The sequence below is a fragment of the Neodiprion lecontei genome, chromosome 4 (genome assembly GCF_021901455.1).
Source record: "Neodiprion lecontei isolate iyNeoLeco1 chromosome 4, iyNeoLeco1.1, whole genome shotgun sequence".
Taxonomy (NCBI): domain Eukaryota; kingdom Metazoa; phylum Arthropoda; class Insecta; order Hymenoptera; family Diprionidae; genus Neodiprion; species Neodiprion lecontei.
Genome location: NC_060263.1, coordinates 38,730,108 through 38,751,072, shown reverse-complemented (window position 1 = coordinate 38,751,072; position 20,965 = coordinate 38,730,108). Strand labels below are relative to the sequence as shown.

The following is a 20,965-nucleotide window of genomic DNA, read 5'->3' as shown; positions in this document are numbered from 1 at the left end:
TCAACATCGTACATGAAAGTATATAAACGAAGAAGAATATATGCAGCCGATGAGTGTTATAAATAGACGGGGAGCACACGTTGCAACATAGTCTTAAAACCGGACAGAAAGCTGTAGAGTCTGTTTGAATAATTTTATATGGGGTTTTGTTTGCTTGTTTATTGATTTTTAATTTCTTCTTTTATCGGTGGAACTGTTTTTCGTCGTTCGCGAAGCGTCAGAATCGATTAATCAACGTTCCCTTACGCACCATTTGCTTCGTTTCAACTAATTTCGGAACAGCGTTATCGATTTAGCATCCAATCGTTTGGGAAGATAAAACGATGGTAAAGTCTGATCAATAATGCGTTCGAACGATGGTGTTTAAAAATTGCAGCTGATCGAAACGGACGATAATGTGAGAAAGCAAACGAGGATTAAATGGTGAAAATTGTTTTTCCTTTTTTTTTTTTTTTTTTTTTTTTTTTATCTTAATTAAACTTCTGTGGTTCTGAAAAAGATCCCGATCACCGAAACTCAACCGTAAACATTCTTGTTATTAACAACATCAGAGAAAACATATTATCTTATTATCTTTCATCGATAAGTCTGCACAGTTCGTCTCCTAAACCAATGACGAATAGTTAAATTCATTTATTCGTTGACGAATTCTCGCGTACAAATCGTGTCTGGACGGATATTTTTTTTTTGTTTTGTTTTTTTTTTTTTTTTTTTTCAAATTGTCCGCGAGAAGAAAATAAATTAAAAAGGAAAAGAAAAGAAAAAAAATCCGATTTGTGTATAATCATTATAATTTACAGACCATAGACTATCAAGATTTAGCTCGAGTCACATTTTAAAGTTATCCAAAATCGGACAATTTTTACAAAGATTTGTCTGTGGAAAGAAAAAAAAGTTGTAGCGTAGTGCGATTTTTTCTCGGATATATTCAATACAGTGACAAATGTGTGCTGGACGAAAATCGATGTTCGAAAAACATTTTTTATTCCGTCTACGACCGAGACTTTAATTTTTATTTGGATCCGAGAAGATCGATCGGCTTTTCATCCTGACTTCTCTCTAACCTCCTAATTCGCGACCTTTTCACTTCTACGCTTTTTTTTGAAAATCTCCACTCCCGAAAAAAAAGAAAAAAAAAAAAAAAGAAAAAAAACCTATAAACGACGTTTCAAATATGCAGATCTGCTTCTTCTCGGTCTGTTTCGGCACGTCAAAAAGCAGAGCTGCATCAACGTTGAGGTTTATTTGGCCATCTGGCCGAGAAAAGGAAGGAGGAACGGCTCGATGCAAGCTTTATTTGCATTCGCCTCCTCGTGTCTGCGATATATTACATATGTTAATAACGGTGCAGAGGTTTGACGTCCAGGGTGAGTCTCCCCCCCCCCCCCCCCTCCTCTTTCTCTCCTCTTCTCTCCTCTCGCCGCTTCGTTTCGTTCGTTCCTCTTTCTGCTTGCAAAGTAAGAAGTCGCAATAAGAATCGCATCGTCTGAGACCGCGCTGCGATTTCAAATAATTTCAAGCGATTTCACACGATTTCAAGTGATTCCAAGCGATCTCAACTGATTCAAAGTGATTTCAATCGCGTTGAAATAATTTCAAGCGATTTGACACGATTTCAAGCGATTTCAACTGATTTCAAGCAATCTTACACGATTTCAACTGATTTTGCGCGATTCCTCGTGCAGTCTCACGTGGTTTCAAGCAATTTCAAGGGATTTCATACAATTTCATGGAATCTCATACGATTTCAAGTAATTTCAAGCAATTTTAAAGATACCGCTTTTCAAAGTGGTTTGCGAATTCGACAAATGAATAGACGTGCGATTTCATGCGATTTTAAGCGATTACACGTGATTTCAAATAATTCGCGCAACTTCACGTAATTCCTACTGATTTTAAGTGATTTCAAGGGATTTCACGTTATTTCTGTAGTGATTTCTAGTGATTTCAACTCACTTCAAGCGACTTTGAAGTGACTGCTTTCCAATGTGGTTTGCGATTTCAACGAGTGGAATACCTCCCCTGAAAAACTATGCATTGCATTTAATTAAAGTTGCGAGTACTACTAAATTTTTTTTTTTTATTATAGCGAGGTTTGATAACTGTTCGTTTAGTCTAATAAATATTTTTACCACTCAAACAAGACCCCAGCATCAATTTATTCTTGCACCAACACTAGATCATCGCAATACGTAGTTGCGAGAAAATATCGTACCAGCGACCGTAATCTTGAAGCTGAACAGCAGGACATGCTAGATTTTCTGGTCATGGTAAGAAAATGCAAATCGTCAAGGACTTTGTAGTTTACCAAAATTGGATACGTTTCTCAGTTTGACGCTGAGAGAGGCCTCGAAGTTGAAGTTAGTTATCGGATCGTTAGTTAGGATCGACGATAGCGCAAAATGTTTACGCGTACCTAGTTTTTCATAATTCAAACAGTTTTTTCAACGATACCTGTTTTACTCAATTTTTCCAGTTACCGTAACAAATGAAAATTTTCCCTTTATTACGGTTCGCCAAATTTCAGGCAAGTCCAATGTTCCGAAATATGTAACAATTTTTTCTACAATTTCAATACGATCAAAGGATGGCATCGGGCAACTTAGGTTCTACCGTCTTGTTCTCTTCCTTTTTCCTCAACCTCAACCTCAACCTCCACTTCTACTTCTTCTTCTCGTTGCTCCTTTTTACTCCTTTTTACTCCTTTTCTTCATGTGTTCCGCGTTATTTGAATATCTCGCTACCTAGAAGAGGGGTAGAAAAAATAGAAGAAGAATCGCTTCTTCTTTTTCTCTCTTAACCGACACACATGTCACAGTTTCTCGCGTTCGAAGATCTCATTCGTTCGACGTGCCATGTAACGCGAGGCGGTCGCTTTGATATATTTCAAACGTTCTCTTGACGAGTCGTATCTAAAAATAGTTGAAAAGAGCCTTTTGTTACAGTATAACTGTAATATCTATTCGCTCTTGAAATCGACCTCGTTTCATTTTCCTTTCAATCGTCATCGTTCAGAAGTAGTCCACATTTTTCTCTCCCTCCCGTTTCCCAAAAATGTGTTAATACGTAAATTTAACACTGTAATATCAGCCGGAAGACGAGCTTTTGAAGCTGTTGCGTGACGCAAATAGGAAAAACGACAAGATTCACGCGTCTGGGATGCATTCGCAATAATTATTCGCTCCTCGGTTAGCACCAGCAAATTTCACCCCGTCCGTCCAAGAACGGGATCATGGGATATTCTTGAAGTGTACCGGCGGTCGTGTCTTCTCGACGGCGGTTAAAATAAGCGTTTGTAATATACAAGTAAATGACTGCGGTTCTGGTTGTCAGGACAATTAACTCCGAGACACGGTCTTGCAAGTTTGTATGCCGTGAGACAGATATAAGGCTTGATGGGATATCCGAAGCCGATTTATTTCGATCTTGGGGCCCGCGGACAGCGTTGAGCGTCGCGACGTCGTCGTCGTCTGCAATATTTCTCTTGCGCGTTTCACCGGGTTTATTAACGAGGCTTCCTCGTACCAGCGTTGCCAATAAAGGCGCACGGAGCGAGTGCAGTTGCCTGTCCGAATGATACCATTTTTCAAAATTAAACCCCACTCGGTAAGCCGTTGTCTAATTTTAACGTACCCACGTAACTCGTACAGTCGGCGAAATTGAAATGTCATGTACCCGTTTTCTCTAGTGGTAGGGAACAACGAACGCTAATAAAGAATGAGACGACTTTACATCGTCCTTAAAAAAAAAAAAAAAAAAAAAGAAAAGCTGTAACGCCAAGTCCGGTATTGCCGCTTTTGCTGGTTAGTTTTTTTTCTTCGTTAACTCAAAAGCTGCTCGGACGCACATTTTTCAATATTAAAATGGACTGCGAGAGTCGGTTTAAGTACTACACTGTTGCCTTTTACCGGTTTCGAAGTATCACGTAATTATACACCTTCCGAATATCGTGTTCGTACGCTGCTTGGAAGTGTAAGACACGAAAAAAAAAAAAAAAAAATTCTCCATCAGGCTAGAAAAAGAGAGGAGTGAAATAAGGGAGGAGTACTCATGCGTATCGGGAAACATCGAGGTTTGAAATTCTCTTCGCCGGGATTTCATACACCGCCGTGGCGACGGTGGACGATTATTTCCTTGAAAGAGAAGAGGAAGAGAGAAAAAGAAAAAAAAAAAAAACGTAGAAGAATAATGATGGAATGGAAAAAGAAAAAAGAAACCTGTCGTCATTAATTGGACGCCAGGCATTAAGAGCAGAGGATAGACGGACGGAGAAAGAAAACAGAAAACAAAAAAAAAAAAAAATGAGTCAAAAAAGCAACTAAGAGAGAAATAGGAGGGGGAGAGGAGGAACTGCTCGAGACTTGAGAGATAACTAACTGCCGCCTTGCCTAGCCAAGGAACCCAACCATCCATAGGGCACAGTCTGCATTTTATCTATCTCCTTAATTCCACTCGAGGTGGCGCTTCAGTCTCGAAGCTTCAGCCTTGTTCCTTCGATTTTACTCGCAGGGCGAAGATCGAAGACACACTTACTTCTTGCTTCTTGGTCGTAGGAAAAGCTGCTGGACAAAAGAGGCTTTTGAGAATCCATGAGAATCGAATGATTTTTATAATCGCCTCAATTTTGTTTCGTTTCGGTTCGCTTCGCGTTAGCCTCCTTTTCATCACTGTCGACAAGCTGTATAGTTTTCAAGTCAATATACATGTATATATATATATATATATTTTTATTATACCGGCGTTCGTTCGGTGCAAGTCGTAAAATGGTAACTGCAGGCATTCTTATGTTCGCCTTTCCTTTTTCCCTTCTCCTTTTTTCCCCTTCATCACGAAACGACCCTGGATTTATTTTCACCAGTGGCAATCACACCGCAAGACAAACGCTGTCCGGATCTTTTATCGTAAAGATACTCGGAGTACGGTGCGAATCCAACACTGCCTGATTCTCAACATTCGAATTGTCCCTGAAAATTGTTCTATAGCTGTGACGGAGTCTGCTACTAACATTGGTGTTAATTGATGCCAAATTTCAACCGCATCATTTCCTTTTTTCTTTCATTCTTTGGATCGAGAGCAAGTGTTGCCGCGTATATTCTCAACTCGGTTGAGGTCGTTTCAGTTTAAAATATCGCGTCCTTGGGTTTTTTGATCGAATAATGGATACGGGTAGTCGCTTTTTAAGTATTTCAGTACTCCAAGATCGGCAACTTTGCACATGGTCCTAAAATAAAGCCATCGATATCCTTGGATCGAAGGACACTTGGTCGGTATTTTTCGCGAAAAAGGAGAAGAAGAAGAAGAAGAAGATGAAGAAGACGAAGAAGACGAAGACGACCTTCTCTCGGAGTGTCAAGCTTCGGCGTCTGTTTTTGTTGAAAATCAAAGTGTCACAACGGGGTGAACGAATTGAAAGACGTGAAGGATGGACGAGGAATTCATGTTTCACAGTACGCTCTTCTCTTCTCTTCTCTTCTCTTCTCTTCTCTTCTCTTCTCTTCTCATCTCTTCTCATCTCGACAAGTCTCTACCGACGCAAGCTCCTGTACACCACCACCACCACCACCACCAATCCGGCTATAATTATCACTCTACAAGTTTAACGCAATAAAAAGAGAAGTTATAAATAACCCCGGAGGCAGTCTCTCGCGCTAACGGGAACCTGTACAAACTCGGGATCCAATTTAAACTTTTGACGCCCGCGAGATTTTTCCCGGCGCCTTACCGGTTTCCCGTCTCTTTTTCCGCCGGCTTTCTCGTCTGGCTTTTTGGTGACCGTATCTGAAGATCCACGCGCTCGCCGGACTTTGGCTGGTTCGTATTTTTTCCCAAACCTGCCCGTCGACCTCATCGGGATATTCTCCTGCGACTTCCTCACGAGCGGCAGAAGCTTTATTATCATGGGCGCAACTCGCTTGGCTTCTTCTCCCAGAGCTCCCTGCACTGACCGAGACATGTTTTCACCACTTTATGGGCAAATTATGGCAAATTAACGAGCCGAAAGACGCGTAAATCCCTCGACGAAGCAACGGCGACCACTTCGTGACCCTTTTCATACGGTATCTCGCGATCTCTCCTTTTCTCTCTCGGTCTCGTTGTCCAAGGACCTCGTCAAGGTGCGCCGCAGTTACCATCCTTCGTCATCTCCACTCGGTGATTCCAAAAAAGGAGAGGAGTTGAGGAAGATTACGAAAAAAATTTCCTGCAAAATGACCGTTCTCTCGGTCAGTTTCCTGCCGTTCTCGTTAATTGTTCGCAACCTCTGGACCGCGTCAACCAAAAACATCTTCGCATTGTCTACAGTCGTTGGTTTGTACTCTGGTCTAGTAGCGGTAGATTCCACTGACCGACCGACTGACTGACTGACTTAACGAACGAATGCAGGCTGGTTGGCCGACTATGACTAGCGGATTCTCTTCTCATCTCCTCTCCTCTCGACGAGTTCTCCACTCTGGAACAAATTCGCTCTACACCGCAGAGCGCAAATTACAAGGAATGAAAATTACGGGTTCTCGGTTCTCCGGTCGAGTGCGTTTCTTTTCTTTTCTTTTTTTTTTTTTCTCTCTTTCTTTATCGTCGGTGTTTCATTTCTTTCGTAACGGAACGGACATTTTTTCGAAGAAGGAGAAGAAGAAGAAGAAGCGAATGTTGGCGTCATTGGAAGGTGCGTGCCTATAAATGATTACGGTTGTTCCTCGAATCGCCTTCTAATCATACCGCGTTTCGATGGTCAATTTCTCGAGAATGAACAGAACAGTAACGTAGTCGGCTGTTGCATGTCAGAAATACAAAACTGTTGTACCGAGGCTAAATACTGAAATCGATCGATTTCTGGGTCATAGGAACCGCGATCGATCAGGCTAGATTGATCCCAACTTTTGGACAACGGTTTAACTACCTTTCGTGATTTCAGCTCTTTTACCAAAACGCACGATCGATTGTTCTTGTTGTTGTTTTTTTTTTTTTTCTCCCACTTTTACTCAATTGCCTATAAATTCCAGCGATTCGAGTCTTGGGAGTTGTCGATGGAGGCGCGAAGAAGAAGAAGAAAAAAAATATACATGTTTCACCGCGGTGTTTCCCACTCGTCGGTAACGTTCAGCCGCAGTACCGGACGTGATTTCGCGAGTCGTTGATCTTGACTCCACTCCAACTTCCGTTTCTCGGATCAACTTTCCTCTTCTTTTCCTCCGTGTCCTTCTTTTCCTCTTTATCCCCACTAACCCCCTCGCACATTATGCGGGAATTCAAAAATCCACGCGATCACGCTCGCACGTTACAAAGATACCGGTATGCAAATCGTAACCGCTGACCGAGTGATTTATTATCACGTAACGTATGAAATTGAGACCAGATTTTTTTTATAGATTATATAGTTCGAGTTGCAGAAGCCAGAAGAGGAACGTAATTCAACGTTACGTCGGATTCCTTGCCTCTTTTTTTTTTTTCTCCTTTTCTTCTTCCGTTCCGCCTTTTCATCGGAACAGCCATAATTAATGCTTCTTTTTCATTAAGGTCTTCTTAAGTGATCGGTCATTTGTCAGGATTATAGAGACACGCGTGGCTGATGATTACACTTTCGTTATCTCATTTCGGGAAGACTGCCGTATTAACCGATCGATCCGATAGAATCTTTGCCGGAATAATATGATCTATGAATTTTCGATAATTAATTGTCATCCACTGCACCGTCGTTTTTCCATTGAGGTGCTTTTTCTTGTTACAATTAATCCTAGAACGAAACGTTCAAATTTGGCTTCATCGCGACATGTTACTTTTGTTACTAGTTGCAGAAAATGTCTGATCAATTTATTTTGTTTTCAACGATATCTCGAAAACGAATCGACGGGGATTTTTACGATTCCGGTCTACATCGATGCGGTTCTCTGAAACTGAAAGGTGCTTAAATTTTTGTAATCTGATTCAATACCAAAATTCCTCTTCGATCAATTTTCTCACGTTTTATCTCTGCTCCGTCATATCGACCGATTGTTCTTAGCATAATTAACTAACGATAAGGTATACCGGGAAAATCTCTCGAAACTTGAAAATCAACCGCGCATGCGCGAGTTTTATCGGCTGGCAAACCCGAGTTTCAGCTGTCAAACTCTTTCTGCCGGCGATGCGGTTGATACGAATTTTCGAGGTTAGAATCTCGAATAATCGAGGCAGCGACTCGGAAAGGTTTCGGAAGCATTTGTTGTCGGGTCGGAAAGTCGATTCTTCAAAGAACGCTCGGAATTCAACGCTTACGCTCTTTGAAAATTCAAACGTAGACATTTTGCGTAGGTTGGCCCGCCTGCGTCGCGGACAAAAATATCGCTGCGTGAAAATTTCGCCGACCAATGAGATTTAATTACTTGGCGCATGCGCGGTTGATTTTCAACTTTCGAGAGATTGTCCCGGTATAACAAGAATCGGAATCTCTCTCTCCTATCAGTTCCTCCTTGCCATTATCACGACAACCACGACGTTTATGACGACTACGCCGATTTATGCTCTTCAACGATTCTCGTCATTCATATTCCACATGCCAGAGTTCGCCGATCGTCAACGGCCACGTGATGTAATTTGCAACGTGACCTACGCCATGTCCCATCTACGTGTACCTTGATCGTTGTGTTAGTCCCCTGTGCGTGACGAAATATTATAATACCGACTTTTGTTTGAGCAACTCGTCGCCGCCGGTCTTCGTCGTCAAACTGCGTAGATAGACATAAATTTTGCAACTGATCGTATCGCCGTCGCCGACGGCGCGGTTTTCTCCCCTCCCACCTTCCTCTTTTCACCACGACATTTTTCCCTCCCCCCTTTTCTCCAAGTTTTTGCACACGCGTGCTAAAACTGACCTTACTCAACTACTCGTATTTTATTTTACGTATATATACGTATCTATGGGGCATTCCGTATCGCAAATCGGTAAACGGTTGACCGAGATATTTTTTTTAATTTTATTTATTCATTTTTTTTTTTTTTTCAAATCTCACCAAGAATTTCTCCTACCCGAACTTCGATACCTGAAAAGATTGTAGAAAAATTTTCCACTTTTTTTTTTTTTCTCAATCACCCCTACTTTACCCTGTTATTCTTTGAAATCATCTGAAAAACAACGAAATTGATTTTTATGAAACAAGAAGAAAAAAAACAAAAAAAAAAAAAAAAAAAACCATCCCGTTCCCGTAACGAAACATTTTCACGCAAGATTCAGATTGGAACCTGGTATTTTTTTTTGTTTTTTCCAAATCTTACATTAAATTTTTCATAGGTATGAAAATAGAAGAAAAACAAAAATAAACGAGGTCCGACTAACCAAATATATATACATATTTTTTTTTCTCCTTGTTTTGCAAAAATCAATCGAAGCGTTCTTCAGACGGATCTACAAAATCATAGGACAAAGACGAGCGATTGAAAAAAAAAAAATTGAAAATTCATTTGGAAACTTCTCAAGGGTCTTTGCCGGTATTATCATCATTATTAATATTGTTGTTGTTGTTGTTGTACAGCGTTGACGCGTTTACTTCGCGTTCCGCGTTGAGATAGACGAAAAGACGTTGCGAAGGTTTGTTCGTAAGGTGTTTCCCAGTCGCCCGCGCGCTGCCGATGCCGATGCATGGAAACATTTCGAACAGTTTATTAGAGGCCGTTACTTGTTACAGACACGGAGTGAGGCCCTAGCCCAACGTCCGCAAGGTAAATTTCCACTGTTTTTCTTAGGCCGGTGCATGACGGAATGAAATTAGGCGTCTAGGCAACGAACTGTCTCGACCGTACAGTCGGAGAAAGAATTAGATCCAAGTTGGAGAAAAGTTATCCCTTGAATCGAGATGTGAGAACAGGTATTTAGTGAAAAATGAAATTGATTCGATAACGTTGTTAACGTTGTCGTTGACATGCGGTGACAAAAATATAAATGCCAACTCGGGACAAATTTCACTTCCCAACTGTATCCAGCGGTTTATAATAATGAGAATAAATAGTTTCAGAATGATTGAAAACATTATCGGCGTAATTTTATATCGAATCAACAAACGCAACTGGCGTATAAACTTTCGATTAATTATCTCCAATTACCCTCAAAAGTATGTCGAGTTATATCTTACATGTTTCAAAGAACTTTTTCAACCGACTGTACTACACTCGTCGTATTCTTGTTGGAATAGCGAAGGCAAGGACCGGATTTCAGTTCATCAGTCACGGGTAATCTTTCCCACTACATATTTTCTTTTTTCTTTTTTTTTCTCCCTTTTTTTTTTCAGCTAGCCTCCCTTAGCGCTATCTATGCATCTCCTTTCTGGAATAAAAAAAAAAAAAAAAAATGAAATAAAGCCAAGGGAAGAAACAAAAAAAATTCCACGGACAAGACGTTTCCCAACGTCTATAACGATTGATCACTGCCCAAAAATCATCCGCGGACGATGGGAATAGTTTCTTCGTCTTCTTTTTTTGTTTTTTTTTTTTTTTTTTGTCTTCTTCTTTCTATTTTCCATCTTTCCTTCTTCTCTTTTCCCTCGAGATCCATTACGAGGCGGCACAGAGACCCGTCTGGTTAGTTTATACAGTGACGGAAAACAAAAAAAAAAAAAAAAAAAAAAAAAGAGGTAAAAAAAAGGCAAAGGAAAAGAAAAGGAGTGAGAAAAAAAATTCTTCTAGCGGTATAAAGACTACGGAGCCGGTTCTCGTATCGTGGAATTGAAAGTAGCAGCAGCAACGTGGCTGCTAACAGTAAGTAGAGAGTTAAGAAACGGTTTTCGGCTCAGTAGACAGAAGCATTTGCCTGCTTGCTTGCTTGCTTGCTTGGACTATGGTCAATAAAGTTTCGCTTCTCCCTCCCGCGATTGGTGGCCGTTGCTACCGGAACGTTCTGGATCACTGACCCTAAATTGATCGTGATTTAATTACACATCCAAATCTATACCCCCCGTATTATTATGGTCTCCATCCGTAATTTGAACGAATTACTTTTGGATCGTACGAAGAGAAAAAGAAGGATTTTCGGTCAAAGAATACAAATTATTTTGCATATCCGAACCAACCAAGTAAATTATTGAATCTGGTGCCTTTTTGTTTTTTTTTCTCTACCTTCTCTCTTTTTAAAAATTTTTATGTAGGTATAAACGTGAATTACAAAGGTAATATACATTTTGTTTTTTTTTTTTTTTTTTCGTTTTATTGTCTAACGCAATTCATCGGTTCTTTCGGCGAAATTTTTTACATCTTACACTGAGAAAAATTTCATTTGTTACAGTAACTAGAAAAATTCAGTAAAACAGGCATCGTTGAAAAAAAAAACTTTTTGAATATTGTTGGAATTACGAGAAACGAGATACGCGTAACCATTTTGCGCTATCGTCGATCCTTTTTTGGTTATTGCAACGCAAAATCAGTTTCTGAGGTTTACTCTACTTTTTTAGTTAAACTAGGCTTTAACGTCAATTTAACATTGCAATTTGTTAGGATTAATCCCATTTCTTTATTTCTCGCTGAGAAAAATTTCATTTTCTACCTAGAAGTATATTTTTCGACTATGGTAAAAAATGAAAATAGTTAAGGACTGAGCGACGACCGAAACTGAAAATTTCACTCAGTGTATCCCAGTTTCGAATATCCTACTTAATGCGAAGGAACAATTATACGCAAAGTAAAATTAAAGTGCCGAAGTCCAAAAATAGCCGAGGGGTCTTATTATTTTTATTTATTTTTATTATTCTCTTACAAAATGAATATGCAAACATCGCGTCTCGTTTCGGACGTGGTAGAAGTTAGCTGCGAAAGATTGAACAGCAAAAAATCAATACTTTGTAAATTTAGAATGACAGATGGAGTTGAGTTTTCAAAACGTTATTATGTTAATTTGTTTCATTACGGTTTAACGAATTCCAGTTGTTAACGTTACGAGTTTGAACCTCGTCGTTTCGACGCACAACTCAAGGAACTTGACTGGTAAAAAGTCTACCTTTTACCAATTCTCCGAAGAGATAAATCGCACACTGAGTATTCATTAATTTGCTCTTACGAATAAAACCAACCATCTTATACTGAAATCGATCCAATCTACGAAATCTTTCAATAATTTTCACGCTATTCGAAGCAAAGCATGAATATCCAAGCCTTTCATTGCTGTTCTAGTATTTTTCTCGTTTCTCTACATTCCTCCGAGAATCTTGATAGATTCCAAGTAATAACTTGACTTTTCAAAAGTTTCGCGTCTTTTGATATCCTTTCACGGTGAGGTTACGAAGTCTTCGAGATGCGTCGACACGAGGCGCAGAGATAGATTATAGACAGGCAATCGGGTGGGTAGGTTCTGTTCCAGGTAGAAAACACGTGAAAAAGCTTTTACCACGAGAACCTTGAGGGGAGTTTTATACGACCGTGCATCGCCCTCGGCATGTGCCCCCTTATCTCTTCACGCCTTATCGTGAATTATATAGACTTTTGGTATATCTCTGTGTACATGCCCGCCTAGATGGGGCCAATAGATTCCCTCCTTCGTCGCCCGTGATCGTCGATCACATCGTCGCCTCGATCACCATCCTAAACAGGCGTAAGTTCACCTGCCGAAGAAGAATGCCGTGGGAAATTTGGCAAGAGAGAGAACAAAGTCGGAACGGAAAAATCGTACATTTTATACTTCTATTTATCACACCTTCTCATACGCGTTCGCTTAGACCCTCGATATTCAAGAGAGTGTGACAATCGTTGCGATCGATCGTTTCATCGAACATTAGTCTACGGTATCGCACTGAGAGTAATTTCAGTTGTTACGGTAACTAGAATAATTCAGTAAAACAGATATCGTTGAAAAAATGAAAACAGTTGAGAGGACTGATTGTGAGCGGTAAATGAAACTAAAAATCTCTCTCAGCGCCATCGGCGTAATGACGCTGGCTCTTTTTCTTTGCTCTGTAAAATTGTCGAGCAATTTTGTTCCAAGGTTCGTCGCGTTGATCTTTGACCACAGCTCCGTCCCATGCCGACGTATCTACGGCGACACGTCGACCTTAAAGATCTAGACGAGAATCGACGATTATTCATCTTCGCCGATCAGTCGTGCGTGGGTGAGAGGGAGGGCTCATTGATCGTCGAAATCGTTGAATCGTCGGTAGTTTTTCGAATAGCTCGAACAGTCGTTCGGATTATTTATCTCCTTGTCACTGAAACACTCGGGCGATTATTTTTTCTTTTTTCTTTTTCGTCGGTATAACTTGTAAAGTATAATCCCGACTCTGATTGTGAGTCAGAGGATTTGGATTTGAGAACCGAGAAGATCTCCGTGTAACTCATCGAATTCGTTATTCATTTCCAGCGGCTTGAAGGCGTTTCAGTCTCACGCATGCACACCGAATAGAGATATTTTTAGAAGCAAACTATTTGACGATAGGTGGAGTTGAACTTCGTTTCGTGACGTACCGCCCGTGTCCAAATAAACAGAGAGAAAGAGAGACGAGGAGAAATACACGCGGTTCTCAATCCTCCCGGGTACGTGAATATAACGTACCGAGTGTCCGATTCAAGGTGAAATCGATAATCGAAGATCAAACCATGAACGAAGGTCGGGTGCTCGAACGGAAACCGGATAACGCCAACATTGCGAAAATCTTGATAGTTGTGCAAACATTCTCTAAGGTGGATGGCATGTGGTCGGAGAAGAGGAATCCTGAGGACCGAATGACCGCCACTGTAAAGAGAATTATCACCTTGTATTATGTGTACAGTTTGTTAAATCCTGAGAGGAAGTTTGCTCCTTCCTGCAGCCAGTGGCAGCGGCAAATTTCATTAGCGCAACAAATCCAATATCGTTGTCCGATGCCCTCGTCGTCTGCGGCAAGGTTTCTTCTACGCGTGAACCGCATGCCAACCTGACGGAGAGTCGACGCAACAATCACGCATCACGCATCACGCATCACGTGGTCACGTGGTGTAGGAAAAAATGACACGGCATCTTCAAGATTCCGTCACGCAAAAATTGAAGTACATGGTCCACCCCCCAAGAGTCCAAGCACTCGGGCACTACGTGTAGGCGCATCAACACCTGCACTGAGAAAAATTTCATCTGTCACGGTAACTGGATAAATTCAGTAAAACAGGTATCGTTAAAAAAACTGTTTGAATATCGTTGGAATTATGAAAAACGAGGTACGCGTAAACATTTTGCGCATTTTTCGATTGTGGTAAAAAATGAAAATAGTCAAGGACTGAGCGGTAACCGGAAGTAGAAATATCTCTCAGTGCGGTGTTGGCCGCTTGTTTGTTTGACGCGTTTCGATCGAAGCACGCATATCTTCGTCGTTGTCCTCGGTAAAGTGAAATTCCATTGTGCAAGGTTCGGAGTTTCTATTACACGCTATAACGCCTCTGCTCTATGCTCGAATGCCACCGCGGTTACCCGAGAGAATCTCTCTGTGTACCTGTCGACCAGTTTCGAACACGATCCTTCACGTGATTTCGATCTTGTTGCCCTTCGTTTTTTGTTGTAGTTTTTTTTTGTACTCGTTGTTACCGACAGAGAACCCCGCAATGTCTTGTGGAAATTTGCTCCCGGTCAAATTGGTTCGATTTTCAGTATGTCACAGTACATATTCTCCTGATCAAAAGCTACCATGGACACGAGTCCCGGAAATCAGAGTAGTTTCCGAGATACAGGCTTCGGAAGGTGGATGTACGGATTGTTTTATATCTATGGATTACGCGATTTTTACAAATTGCAAAGCTTCACGGGGGACTTGAAATCAAATATAACACTCGAAAACTGTACAGCCGACCGGCAGACTCCGCAGATTCGTGAAGAACAGGACAAGTCGATTATTGGAAGAGTCGGAGAGTCTCGTTCTTAACGCGAAATCTGAGGTTGCACCTCCTTCCGGTAAACCAGCGAGTTCGTGGATGGAATCGATGCGTCGATGTGATCAATTACAGCTTCCTGCCCATCTTTGAGAATCAACCAGTGCAGTTTTTTGAGTGATTCGTTTGCTTTTAAGTACCCTTGAAGCTTTATAATTCATGAAAATCACGAAATCCATAGATGCCAAAGATCTGGACACTCTTCTTCCGAAGCCTGTATCTCGGTAATTAATGATTTTTGGGACTTGCGTCCATGAGAACTTTTGATCGGGAGAACATGGAAGCCAATTCGACCGGGAGCCAATTACCGTAACGATTCTGCGTAGTCCTTTGAGACAAAGGATAATGTCATGAGATCGTATTAACATTCAACGTTTCCGCACTTCTTTCAAAGTCCACGTTGTTATACGTTCGTCTTTCTATCTATCGTACAATCTTTCGTACCGAGGATGGTTATTCTTTCTTCTTATCTTGTTAAAAGATTGAATGATTCACCTTCGAATTGGAAAAAAATAAATAAAAAATAAGTGAATAAAACCGCTACGAAGAAAGTCGTTTCCTCATCTCGCAGCATCGCACAATTTTTGGAACACGCACAATTTGCTGGTCGATGGATCCTTCTAATTGTTATCGTTAGATAATCTTTCTGCCATTCCACTAATTATCCGTTCTTCTTCAAACTCGTGATTCCAATCACAGACTCGTTTTCAGTAACGATCGGTCGATTTATGCGAACGACCTCGAGTGTTGAACTTTGAAACGTTTTATACCGTACAACACAAGACTCAAAGGCTGCTGTGTGGGAATAGGAGTAACGTCTCTCACAATACGCACCATCGTAAACCGATTGCACCAAGCGTGAATGTGTGCGTGTGTAACGTAATTCACAAGTCAACCGCGAAAAGTTTCCGTGTTTATATATTGTATATGCCTAAGCGAGAGAGACGCCAACTCACACATACGTGACTCGCATCGTTTTACATACTTTCGTACGTACGCACATGTGGATCCTTGGATGTGTGCACAGAGGAGCGTCGCTCTTCCACATCCATCCAGCGAATAAAATTCTACTGATATGAAAGAATTTATGTTTGGTCATAAAACTTGTCGCGATATTGCGGTTCACGTACATACGTTAACTTTTACACGTGTGTCTACGTACGACTATCTATTGGATTGTGTGTATACTCTCCGTACGTATCACTACCCAAACGTATCGCGCATAATCAGGAGAGAGGTCTTTGAGTTATCCCACAGTCGTAGTCATCATCTTGCATGCAAGTGTTATTCGTCTTTTCCTTTTTCATTGACATTCTTCTCGTCGTCCAGTTTCTTACTCGACGGTAGAAAAGGAACGGTTGGTTTGTAGTACGTAATAATTCCTAACCTCGGGACGGGTCACTATTTTTCTCTTTTCTTTTTTCTTTTTTTCACTTCTTGCTCGTATTCGAGTATCTGGTCAAGATATATTTCGCACACTTGTACCGTATGTACAGACACGAACACACACACCTGAGTCTGTGATTTCTTATCTCCTTGAGATTGTGCAATGAGAGTATATGGGTTGTAGTTGGTCCCGATGCACGCTGCGGCATATCGCTCTGACTTGGTTGTTCTTCATATTATCATCATCATCATCATCATCATCATCATCATCATCATCATCATCATCATCATCATCATCATCATCATCGTACTGTTATACTACCTACGTCAACGTTTTTCTCTGTCTACCTGTATTTATACACATACACCTATATACTCGTATGTATATAAATAACAATATAAAACAGCTGTGATGCAAGATAACGATGAGATTACGCAACTGACTCGAGCATTACATACTTATAGGTGTCTATAACAGCTATACGTGTACCTACAAGGATATCGTGTAACACTATACTTCAGTCGTATGAACAGATACTTGTACGAGTTGACCCGTAACGAAGGGATAGATTGATCAAGTCGGAAATTCGCTGTTTCGTTCGTTGATGAAAGAGATGACGATGAAGAAAATGTTAAATTTGACGAAAAGAAGCCGAAAACGTTGATGAAAATCATTGTCAATGAAGTATCGTGAGATATCGTGAGGTATACGATGTACGTAGAAAGTGACGAGATGACGAATTTTTTTTTTTTTTTTCTTCGTTTCTTCTTCTCGTCAGAATACACGTTGCCCGTGAAACTGTACAAAAGAAAAAAAAAAAAAAAATGTGAACGACGAATAACGCATGATGCAACACTTACGGACGAATATGGGTATGCGACATATTTATACCTACCTCTGTATAAATTTAGAAAAAAGAAAAAAAGTAACCTCAGTTTGTACCGCACACCCGTTATCTTACTCCTATCTTTCACTTGCTGCCTGCTTAGTCATCTCGTTCACGGTTATATTAGCCCATGGTTCGGTATAGCGGCATGGATTATAAACTGTATACGCTCGTGAGTTTTAACCTTCGAGTTCCGGTGACGAAATGATTTTACCTCAAGGAGAGAAGATGAAGAGCGAAAGAAAAAAAAGAAAAAAAAAAACGAAGTGTAACTGAAAAAAGGATTGAGGAAAAAGGAGGGGGGAGGGGGGGGGGACGGCTTAATCGGAATGAAAACTGGTTTGACGGCAACGAGTTATCGTTTGTGATCGTAATCATATTTGTGTGCCCCTCTTGACAGATTTTTTTTCTCTCACTTTTTACGCTCGACTTTATTGGATATCAGTTTCAAGGAAGACGAAAAACGAACTAAAAAAAAAAAAAAAAAAAAACACGCGGCACATACCACACGAGCAGCGATGAACCAGAATAGGATAAATTATAGCGAAGTAAAAATTTTCCTACGGAAATTGAATCTTCTTTCAACCATTCATTTACGGATGTTCGATTTTTTAACGTAACCACATTTTTTTCCCCCCATTGTTCGAATTTGTGGAACGGATCCAAAATGTATGTAGATATTCCTGTATGTAGATTCATACCAGAAAAAGAGGAAAGAAAATTGGAGACGGTGTTGAAATTCCGTTTCGAATACGATTTAAAATTATTAATTCTACTTTGATGTCTACATTAACGGTCTCTTATCTCCGAACCCTTATCTCTCTCTTTCTCTCTCTATCTATCTCTCGACGTTCTCAATTGTGAAACGTAACGAAACACACTCGAGCAGCGTCGCGGTGTCTACAAAGACGGTTTAAAGTCGTCTTATCGGCTCGGCCGAAGCTTGCAAGCTCGCTGTATGGTCGTGCCTCCTCCCTCCCTTCATCTTATGTCTTTGGCACGTGACCCGTGGCGCTGGTTGCCGCTGATACGCGTACGTGCGTAGAATCGCTATGTTACACTACTGCTCGCTTGCCCTCAAAAGAAACAGCTAGTCTGCCTGCAGCACGACAGACTCCGATGACCTCGGACCCCGGTAAATTCAGGCCATCGAATCCGACGGAGATTGTCCTTTTCGTCTTCTCTTATTATTCAATTCACACTACCAAGTTCGGTTTGTCTTTGATTTCGCTGACGAGCTGAAAACTCTCATAGCGATGAGGATGAGCGCATTTCAACGCGAATTGGATAAGCGATTAATGACGAAAGTTTTACGAGCAATAAGGAACAAAAAAAAAAAAACCAAACCTGACGTATCCTCCGTCTTCCTGATTTACGCTGACAATTCTTCAGTTTCACACCACTCGGCATTGTCATATTTTATTAATCGACGACTTTTCAACGACTAGGAAAAGGACGACACACTGTATTTACGTTGGATCTGGTTTGCTTCGTTTTTCAGAATCTGGAACAGCTCGAGGTGTTGGCCAATCTTCCGGACTTCCACGTCTACACGACCGTGAACGCAAAGAAACAGTTTCGCGCCCCTACTCAGTGGGGCCTCGTTTTGAGACCAGTCACCAACACAAAGAGTAAAAAAAAGGCCGGGAGTGACTTCCGGTGCATCACCTTTGACAACGAGAAGACGCGCGCCTGCTGGATCATAGCCATGCGTCTCGCCAAGGTAACAGCATCGACGTATCTTATCATTTCGAACCACCTTAGGCATTAATTGTCCACCTTTGCAAAGTTCAAGCGCGTAACACCCCGACGTAACGATACATTGTCGGAAGATAAGCATCACCTCCCAACTTTTAAGCGCTGGCTGAATCTCACAAGGAACGTATTCCAAGTCGATCTCTTCGATTTGAGTTTTTTTTGTAGTATGTTGTACTAGAGTAAAAACTAAGCGACGTATTTTTTTTTTTTTTTTTTTACCGGTCAATAAATATTTTAAGGGGGTGAAATTTACCCCCACAGATGGAGACCCAACGTCCGTAATGTGTTTGAATGAAACCAACGCTGTAATGTTTCACGGTCACGTTGGGATTGTACACTTGGGGACAATGAATCTGAGACGGCTAATTTTTTACACTAGACAGTTATGTTGGCAACACAGAGAAACTTACAGCGCCACACTCGGCCGAATGCGAAACAAACTCAATCTCAATAAACGTGACATAACCCATGACCGTCGAATCTAACCTTAAAATACCGCGGGGATAATGACTTGTTGGATTGACACGTATTCTAAGGTTAGATTCGACGGTCATGGGTTAAGTCACGTTTATTGGGATTGAGTTAGTTTCGCGCTCGGCCGACTATGGCGCTGTAGGTTTCTCTGTGATGCCAACGTAACTGTCTAGTGCAAAAAAATTAGCCGTCTCAGATTCATTGTCCCTAAGTGTACCTTCCTTGTCAGTAAACTATACGAAAATGGTGCTTTTCTTTTTTCGATGTTTCGTTACGTCAACGTTACCGTCTTCAACCCTGGTTCATTTGTAGAAATTTACTCTTCTTTTTGTTTCACCCTCTTCCTTTCATTTTAACCGTCATTTTCACACCTCGCAGTTTGATCTTCTTCTTCTTCTTCTTCTTCTTCTTCTTCTGCTTTTTCTTATTTGCATTCCATCGCCGAATTTCGGTCACGGAGGTTTAATTTAAGCACACGTGTGACCGCATGCCAGACATTCCAGCTTGTTAATCTCTCACACACTCTTCCTCTCCCTCTCTCTCTCTCTCCCTCTCTCTCTCTCTATCGCTCCCTGACGTTTGGCGAAAAGTTCTGCATGCATACTTGTCTTCGGTCGGTTTCGAACATCTACACACGGTAGTTGTCAAAGGCGCGTTGAACGACGATGGGAAGCGTAACGACACATGCCCAACTGGCTGTGAGCTTCGTTTAAAGAGAAGGTGAAGGAGGAGGGCTGTGCAACTTGTACCTACAGCTAGACGTTCTATAGAAGCGCATGCCCCTTCTATTATGCAACTCTTCTCTTTAGGGCTCCATTCTTTGGCCAAGTGGGGGCTCAGACCACTCTCTCGAGTTTTCAACCTCCGGACGAGAGAAGGCGGCGACGGCGGTGGCGACACTCGAAACTACTACCAGTTTCAAAGCCGAAAGCAATGTCTAGGTTACAGTTGAGCCGTGCACTTTATGCTTACCCTGCATCGTCGCTGCCGTCTCACGTACCTACAGCCTCCATGCATACACCTATTTCATCGTCCTGCTGCAGTTGCCCTCGGGCACGTGGGTGTCGCGACACCCTTTCCCAAAACAAGATGGCACTTGGTCGTTCCTCCCGACTCTCTTTCCTCTTCTACTTTTCTCTCTCTCTCTCTTTCTCTCTCTCTCTCTCACTTCTTCAACATCGCAGCCCGATTCTTTGTGCGGTACAAGCTCTTTGATCTCCTGTTACGTACTGTATAATGCGGAAGCCAATCTCTTCTCTTATGATTCAGACAATTTTACACTCGCTTTTCTTTAATCCTGCGTTGCAGGATGTGAAATAAATGATTTTATTTTATCTTCTTTCAATTTTGACAATTACATCGATGTTCTTCGACAAATGTTACTTTTCCATTTTATCACATGTTATTCACTTGACGGAAAGAATCATTGGACTCTGTGCTGTGTAGTCACTTCAATTGTTGGAATGATAAACTTGTACTCATTTGTCTTCTTTCAATTCTGACGGTGAGTTACATCGATGTTCTTCGACAAATGTTACTTTTCCATTTTATTAAATTTTATTCACTCGATGGAAAGAATCATTCGACTCTGCGCTGTGTAGTCACTTCAATTGATGGAA

At 41.2% G+C, this 20,965-nt stretch overlaps 1 protein-coding gene across 8 annotated transcripts in view; it reads left to right on the top strand.

Moving 5' to 3' along the window:
• The window catches only part of LOC107221568 (growth factor receptor-bound protein 14), a 300,280-nt gene that overhangs the window by 238,260 nt on the left and 41,055 nt on the right, over nt 1-20,965 (top strand). For all 8 annotated transcript variants that reach the window (XM_046737232.1, XM_046737233.1, XM_046737231.1 and 5 more), the window contains one exon: nt 18,616-18,837. In XM_046737232.1, the coding sequence (XP_046593188.1) occupies nt 18,616-18,837 (222 nt within the window). The remainder of the gene's footprint in view (nt 1-18,615; nt 18,838-20,965) is intronic.